The sequence below is a fragment of the Megalops cyprinoides genome, chromosome 23 (genome assembly GCF_013368585.1).
Source record: "Megalops cyprinoides isolate fMegCyp1 chromosome 23, fMegCyp1.pri, whole genome shotgun sequence".
NCBI lineage: Eukaryota > Metazoa > Chordata > Actinopteri > Elopiformes > Megalopidae > Megalops > Megalops cyprinoides.
The window spans coordinates 22,425,356-22,433,855 of NC_050605.1; the positions used below are offsets into that span (position 1 = coordinate 22,425,356).

At 49.8% G+C, this 8,500-nt stretch overlaps 1 protein-coding gene across 1 annotated transcript in view; it reads left to right on the forward strand.

The window, feature by feature from the left end:
• ccdc146 (coiled-coil domain containing 146) overlaps positions 1 to 7,413 on the forward strand; it is a 31,577-nt gene extending 24,164 nt beyond the window's left edge. Inside the window, exons 15-19 of the mRNA XM_036517509.1 lie at positions 212 to 440; positions 5,402 to 5,524; positions 5,787 to 5,924; positions 6,204 to 6,452; positions 6,985 to 7,413. Coding sequence (XP_036373402.1) covers positions 212 to 440; positions 5,402 to 5,524; positions 5,787 to 5,924; positions 6,204 to 6,452; positions 6,985 to 7,185 — 940 coding nt within the window. The 3' untranslated portion in view covers positions 7,186 to 7,413. The remainder of the gene's footprint in view (positions 1 to 211; positions 441 to 5,401; positions 5,525 to 5,786; positions 5,925 to 6,203; positions 6,453 to 6,984) is intronic.
• The last annotated feature ends 1,087 nt before the right edge of the window (positions 7,414 to 8,500 follow it).

The window sequence follows — 8,500 nt, forward strand, 5'->3', positions numbered from 1 at the left end:
AGTGTCTCTTCAAAAGCAATCATAGATATCCAGAATGTTTTGTCAATTAAAATGTTAAAACCCTATCATTGTCAGATTTTATCTAGTCAGAGTATATTTTGTAAAGTGCACCACGGTCGAGCTGCGTTATAAACGTTAGTGTGGCTGGGGTGCGCTCTGTGTGATTGGGTTAGAGGCGTACAGGGAGAACACGCCTGTGTGCTCTGAACAGGGGGGTGCAGCTGCTGGAGCGGGAGAACGAGATGTGCATCTTCTACGAGAAGGTGAACGTGCAGGAGGGCATGATCCAGGAAGGGAACATGGAGATCCACACCATGGAGGAGGAGGTCAAGCTGCTGAAGATGCTGATCTCCGAGGAGAAGAGGGAGATCGAGCTGGCGCGCAAACTCATGCCCATCAAGAGAGCCCTGGAGGGAGAGATCAACACGCTGCAGAAACAGGTAGGCAAACACCTGCGTGCTACACACAGTCATACTGCAGAAACACCTGCATGCTACACACAGTCATACTGCAGAAACACCTGCGTGCTACACACAGTCATACTGCGGAAACACCTGCGTGCTACACACAGTCATACTGCAGAAACACCTGCGTGCTACACACAGTCATACTGCGGAAACACCTGCGTGCTACACACAGTCATACTGCAGAAACACCTGCATGCTACACACAGTCATACTGCGGAAACACCTGCGTGCTACACACAGTCATACTGCAGAAACACCTGCATGCTACACACAGTCATACTGCAGAAACACCTGCGTGCTACACACAGTCATACTGCAGAAACACCTGCGTGCTACACACAGTCATACTGCAGAAACACCTGCATTCTACACACAGTCATACTGCAGAAACACCTGCATGCTACACACAGTCATACTGCAGAAACACCTGCATGCTACACACAGTCATACTGCAGAAACACCTGCGTGCTACACACAGTCATACTGCAGAAACACCTGCGTGCTACACACAGTCATACTGCAGAAACAGGTAGGCAAACACCTGCGTGCTACACACAGTCATACTGCAGAAACACCTGCGTGCTACACACAGTCATACTGCAGAAACACCTGCGTGCTACACACAGTCATACTGCAGAAACACCTGCGTGCTACACACAGTCATACTGCAGAAATACCTGCGTGCTACACACAGTCATACTGCAGAAACAGGTAGGCAAACACCTGCGTGCTACACACAGTCATACTGCAGAAACAGGCGGGGTGACTCTGACTGTGCCCTCAGACAGCTCTTAAAGAGACCAGCCTGAGCAGAAGTTCGAAGGTGAAAGTGAAAGACCCGGGACTCTCAGGTGGCTCAGTCACCACGGAGATCATCCAGTGCAGAGTGAGCTCTACAGCACGCGTTGGGTGCCGTCAGCTGGTAATGACCAGGAGCCCACAGCGGCAACAAATTGGCTTCATCCTGCCAGGGACAGGGGTGGGGAGGTCGACCAGGGCTCTTCTCATTCCCCGCTCTCCGGCACGCTGCAGCTCGTCAGGCACCTCTGAGTCGCCCGGACGACATCGGTAGAGCAGCGCAGTCGCTGCCCGTTTCGCTGTGGTGCACCGTGGGAAGGAGAGGCTGCTGGCTGCATGCAGCTGCATGAGAGCATTGCATTCATCACGCTTTAGAGCTGCAGGAGTGCGTAGGCTCTGGCCGTGAGATGAGTGGTTGCACAGAGGGGGGAAACACGTTAGTGTGGAGCTGCACCAGCTCAATAGTTTACGTACAGGTTTATCTGTGCAGGCTCTAGCTGAGAGCTGTCACCGTGACACAGACCAGGAGCTCGTATCCTCTTCCACCTTAAGACAGCCGAGCGAGACGCCACACTCTCCCGCAGCCAGATAAAAGGGAGGCACCAGCGAAAAGTTTACATTCCCAAAATCGCCGCTCCAAATACACGTTCCAGCAGGCCGTTTTGAACAGGGATTTACTTCGTCTGTAACAGATCGCGGCGTGTAATGCAGCGTGGTGTAAACGCTGGCGGCCGTGACGTCAGCTCTCATACCCACTAATGCTCCTAACCTTACCATTTATAGCCTGGGCTGCTTCGAAGGCGGCGGTCACCCCCGCGCTCCTGTTTCTGAAATCAGGCAACCCGATTGTGTATAGACCTGTCTAAACACAGTGGTTTTTTCCGTTAATATTTCTTAAACTAATACAAACATCTTAATGACAGATTGTCTTTGTGCCCAAGACGGTGATTGCCTTTTTAAGACCCTCCAACAGCATTGGAGTCCATGCCTAAGGTGGGATCATAGGGACCAAGCCTTTCAGCATTACAGTGGGCTGGAGTATCCCCGCTTCAGAGCGCGGGCACTCCCCTGTACACAGCCATTACTCTCATCCTCTCTGAACTCTGAATCAGACAAAAGGGGAGTGGTGGCTTTTTTTGGAAGCCCTGTGTATGACTCAGTACGGGATTGATGCCGCCAATGACTCTGATGCTCTGATAAGGAGTGCTGTTATGATTTACACCAATCCTAAAACCCGGCTCTTTGGAAAAAGGTGATCATTGAACAAATCAAAAATAATTTGGATGGTTATGCCTCCTGTCTCTCAAGCAGTTTTCTTTTTTAATCACCTTAATATGCAGCAAAAACGTTCTTTTTGTATTTGGTGCTGGCATAAGGATAAACTGAATGTAAATACGTCAGTACATATTGAGGAGAGTGCTGCGGTATGGACATGGTGCCTGTCCACTGAATGCCAGCAGGAAACACACTGATCAGAATCATGGGAAACAGGCTTAGCTGTGAAAAGGCTGGAGCTGACTATCATCACAGGGGAGGTGAGAGGAAATACTGAAACCAAATGTAAACTAATGTCATTAATTTCAAAAGGCAGGCAGAGTGTTCACTGCTAGCATTCACAATGTATGGATACCAACCTGACGGTCATACCCCTCTCTCTCTTAAGTCCCAACATGCTTTTAAACACAGCAGCACCAGGAGGAAGGTTATTCCAGTTACCTCATAACCTTTACAGTCAGTCATCCAACGGAAAGACATTCAGTTCTTAATTGAGAAGCTGACAAAGAGATATTGACGCGAGAGTTTGTCAGGGAATAAGATCCTGAAGTGCAAATCAGGCTCAGTGTGAAAAAATCAAAACAGGAACAATGTATTGAAAACAATCCATGCATTTCTTTCCCACTTGGATGAAGTGCAAGTTCACATCTGCAAAGCATGATGGGAGAGCGGCAGAGTGGGGGTCAGTGAGGTCGTCCATAAGGTTCCAATGCATCGGCACGGAACGGCTCCGTGTGCAAAGACAGCCTCGTTACACTGCAGCAGATGTGGAGCTAAAATAACTGCATAACACTGTCTGCAGGCACTCTACCTCAGAGAACCTTCTGCCTCAGGGAGAGTTCCCCCAGGCAAACAGGTGTCCAGAGCTCCAACCTGTCAGGCCCAAGGTTGAACGTAGGTGAAGTGGCTTGTAAACAGATTCAGTTTTTGATATTTCACCGGACTATACCTGAGTCAGTTCTGCAATTCTGCGCACAAATAAGATGTCGGTTCTCTTTGTACAGAAATGAAGGGATGACATTTCCAAGGCCCTGGCACTCTGACAGAGGCCCTTTTCTTCCGAGCGCCTGTTTTCCACTCAGCCTGGGTGTCGGCCGCCTCTCTGGAAACAGTCACTGCAAAACTGAGTGAAACCGGTCCAGTCATTTTCAGCTCACACATGAGGCTTTGTGAAGCAGCAGAGGGACCAGCACAGTGGGGTGTGCAGGCCTTAACACTGCAGGAGTGTACAGGATCTAACACTGCAGGAGTGCACAGGATCTAACACTGCAGGAGTGTACAGGATCTAACACTGCAGAAGTGTACATGCTTTAACACTGCAGGAATGTACATGCTTTAACACTGCAGGAGTGTACAGTCTCTAACACTGCAGGAGTGCACAGTATCTAACATTGCAGGAGTGTACAGGATCTAACACTGTAGGAATGCACAGGATCTAATACTGTAGGAGTGCACAGGATCTAACACTGTAGGAGTGTGCATGTTCAAACAGCACTGGAGTACTGGAGATTCTAAAACTGCAGGGATTTTATTGCAGTCCCCTTTTTTCTGCTCTATTTATTTTGACTTTTGTGTTTGATGGGATACTAGTTTGTGGTCATGAAAATTTAGAAGTCAACTTGATGGAATTTGTAATACAATGAGTGATAAAATAAAGCAAAACTTGAGTGAGATCACATGTTTTATTTATCACAGGGCGTTGTGATGGAATACGGGAGAGACAGAGAGACCTTGTATTGTTTTAATGTTAGAATTTAATCAATATTGCCGTGGCGGATAGGTGATGTTAGTACTGGCGTTTGCCTATGAGAGAGGGCACAATGATAAGTACAGTATGAGAAGCACACAGCCTCACAGAGCTGGTGGGGGCTGTTCATGGCCCTGCTGCATCTTCAGTAATTGCTCCAATGTGCCGGTCCCAGTTCCCACAGTCCTCTCTCTCAGTGTACACACGCTTTCTGTGCCGGAGAGGCTCAGAGCCCGAGCGACACCAGCACTCTGGAGAGCCTGAACGACTGCACTCACCACGAGGACGTCTCTCCTCTATGTGTTGCCTGAGTGATTTAGCGGAGCCATTAGCCAAACTGCGCTGTTGATTTAGGGCACAGCGACACATCTCCGTCCAATCTGGCTGTGGCTCATTAGCTAGCAAATCACCCTGGGAGAGGCTGAGAGAGCGAGCGCATCTGCGGTTCCATCAGCGGGGCGTCAGCTGCGCTGCAAGCAGCGTATCGACACCGTCATGGACCCTAACCAACAGCGTCTCTCTCAAGGGTGGCCTCATCCTATATCATTTAGGTTTATGGCAACGCAGAGAGAAAATATGATTCACCCCTCTGTATATGTCTGCAATTATCCCTTATGAATCCATTTCTCAATGCCAGGCAAGAGGCATTTCAGTGTCTCCTGAACAATATTTCTCTTCTCGTGGTGATCGCTGCATAGTTGAGAGTTAAAATGTTGCATGCTGAAATGTTAAAGCCAGGAATAGCCTGTGAGTGCACTTGTACAGAATGCTTCCAGTATGAGGTCATTCAGTCCTTTTACGAGTCCAAAACAAACAATACAGAAATTAGCTTCATCTTTGTAACACAAAAATGATTCCTTGTAAAGGAATACTGTTTGTCCAACTAGTGTAAGTGCATTAGTCCTGTAAGATCGCTGTGGGGAAAGGCAAATGCTCTGTTATGTAAGAGTGTAGCAGAATAGAAATCCTACTTTACGTATGGGCACGGAGCGTGTCTGCACGGCCTCTCGGCGCGTGAGTTTTGGTAATCCCCGGTGTGAGGACTCGCGGAGCAGGCAGGGGTAGCAGCAGAGCGGGGTCTCTGCAGCTGTGGCTCTCCCTGTGTGTGTTGCAGCTGTCCGACTGTAAGGACCGCAGGCTGGAGCTGGAGAAGGCTGTGGAGGACCAGCAGAGCCGCTCGCGCAGGCTGGAGGGCAAAGACCAGCCCCCCGAGGAGCTCATCAAGAAGATTGAACAGGTGCAGTACCGGCAGCCCCGAGCCCCAACCAATTTACTGTCTCTTTGTAGTGCTTCTTTTAGGTTACAAATACATATCCGCTGAGTGCAGTGTAGTATAGTACCCTTTTGTTATCAAAAATGTTTGGATGTTCAATAAAATTCCAGTTTGCTGAAGTAAGTTGTTTATCTGCAAGGAAAAGGAGGACTGTTTCCATGGCTGTGGTGTGTTGAGGCCTGTCGTGTGTTTAGGACGGCAGTGTTAACGCTGTGTCTGTGCTCAGTTGGAGGAGGGTCTGGCAGAGAGGGAGGCGAAGCTTCTGGAGAAGGAGCTGGTGTACGACCAGGTGACCCAGCTCTCCGAACGCATCCGCGCCAAGGCTGAGAATGGCAAGAAGGACACCCTGGAGCTGGCCAAGAAAGTAAGCACACACACACACACACACACACACACACACACACACACACACACACACACACACACACTTTCATACTCACACACTCACACACATACACACTTACACACACACACACGCATGCTCAGGAATGCAGAGCAGAGTGCAGGTAGTCCTGGTGAGCAGTGTGCAGACCTGCTGACAGCGCCCTCTGCAGGTTAAAACCTCCCCTGCCCCCATCTGCCCTGCCTCCCTCTCATCACTGCATCCTCTGCTGTCTCTGAGCCGGCTGTGTCCCTCACTCAGGTGGGCGAAATCCAGAATCAGATCGAGGAGACCACCAGGAAGATGATGTCGGTGGTGTCGGAGCTCTCCATGGAGCAGGCCAAAGCCATGACGCTGCAGCAGGAGGTGCAGGAGAAGGAGGCCACCCTGGACTCGTGCCAGCGGCGGCTGGAGCAGGGCATGCCGCCCTCCGAGGACATGGAGCTGGAGTGGCAGCGGACCCTGACGAACGAGCAGCGGCAGCAGGCCGATGCTCAGGAAAGGGCCAGGGTGAGGATCGGGCCTAGTGACATACTCACAGCTCAGCCTCACGGGACACATGCAGCAGGAGCCCTACCATTACATACCATTACATACCATTACACTACATACCATTACATACCATTACATTACATTACATTACATACCATTACACTACTGTCGCTTAGCAGTAGATGCTCTTATCCAGAGTGACTTACATAGCTGACAATTTTACATGCCTTACATCAGCTGAATTATTTACTGAAGCAGTTGTGGTTCCTTGCCACAGTACCTTGCCTAGGGGTACAGCAGCAGTGCCCCAGCAGGGAATCAAAACAGCAACCTTTTGGTTGCAAATATTGCTGCCCCAGGGGCCTTGCTATTTTCAGCCTGTATTCGTTACTTGTTCTCCAGTTCTCCTTATTATTATAGCAAAAATCACGATGCCACTGTAACAAGGTGGTGCCCTTCCTCTCATTTGTGACCTCCACGCAGCCTGGTGGCGCTGGACCGTAAAAGGTGATCCTTTCAGGGTGCAGACGTTTGTTTTTGTCTGTTCCAGCGGGCTGAGGAGCAGGAGAAGAGCCAGCTGCCGGGTGGAGGGGTGACCACAGCCGAAGCGAGACCCAACGCCTACATCCCGGAGGAGGATAACCTGCCCATCCCCCGGCCCTACGGAGCCCTCGCCCCCTTCAAACCCAGCGAGCTGGGGACCAACCTGCGGCACATCCGCAAACCCCAGCCCAAACCCATCGAGATCTGACCCCGCAGCTGCCCCCGGGGCCAGCCGGTCACAGACAATGACACTGCCACAGCGCAGCTCATTAAAAACAGGTACATCCTCACTCTTCTGCAACCTGTGGTTTTTTTCCTCATGCCACCAGCTCCAGGGCACCAGAGGTTCTTTTATATCTTCCGAGATGGACGGAAGTCCTGTGCCTTGAATCTGAACCGAAACTCCACGCACAGCATCCGTCAGATCTCACTCCTGTTCCAGACCCAGATTTTATTTAGCCCTTGACAAGTTGCAGGAGATTCTCTTCATATTTAAAAGGCCATTAAAGGCGGGAGAGCGGAGGGATGTTAGGCCCTTTGTGCGCTGAAGGTCAGAAACAGAGACTGGCTGACTCGGGGAGAGGAGGGAAAGTGAGTGTCATTCCCTTTGATCGCAGATTCCACAGTAGCATCCAGAGAAATACAGGGAAAATACTCCCCTGTAATGTTGCATATCTGCATTTCTTGAACTGACCAAACTCCCCTTTTTGGGAGAGTACGTCTCCATTAGAGCTCTGGTGTTGTGCTGTAGATGCACCTGCAAATGCATCAGTGTGTGTGGGTTGCCTTGTTGGACGAGTGCCTGCTGCTTCAGGAGTTTGACGAGTTTGTTTTGAAACAGCAAAAGTCAAAATGTCTTACAAAAGAAATAACAAAATTTCTTTTAAATTTCTGACAAGTCTTTTATTTACAATACACCTCTTTAAACATCTACACTGTGTAAACATATTCAACATGAGTTAGAAAAATCCCTTTTCCAGTTAATTGAACATGGTTTTTCTTTTTAGTAAAATATGCAAGGGCTCCAAAAATGACAAATAAGGAAATATGCCAGAATATTACTCTTCATTTGTTTCTGAAATCCCACCACGGAGTATGTAGAAAAAAAACAGAGTCATCAGCACGGGGCTGTCCAGGACCTGGAAAGAGTCCCCGTTTCACTGGAAGTGACTCTGGGCTTTCCTCCTACTTCCACAGAGACTACACACACAGCAGATTTCGCAACAAATGGTCACAAAAAATCGGATATGACACAGTGATATATTACAGCTCTGTTGCACTAAGGCTATAACTAGACCCAGTAATTCCTTTCACATGCTCACGGTGCGAGATGATGTTATACAGATGTGACAAGGAACGGGAGAGGCAGCGCAGGAATGCTACGCTTAGCCCGTTAGCGCTGCGCTCTACCCATGCCCTGGGTCTGACCCACCTTGCCCCACACTGGCCCCCCCGCCACGCCCCACGTTGACCTCCCTGCCTCGGCCTCCCCCCCCCGCCTGGCCCCCCGCCACGCCCCACAT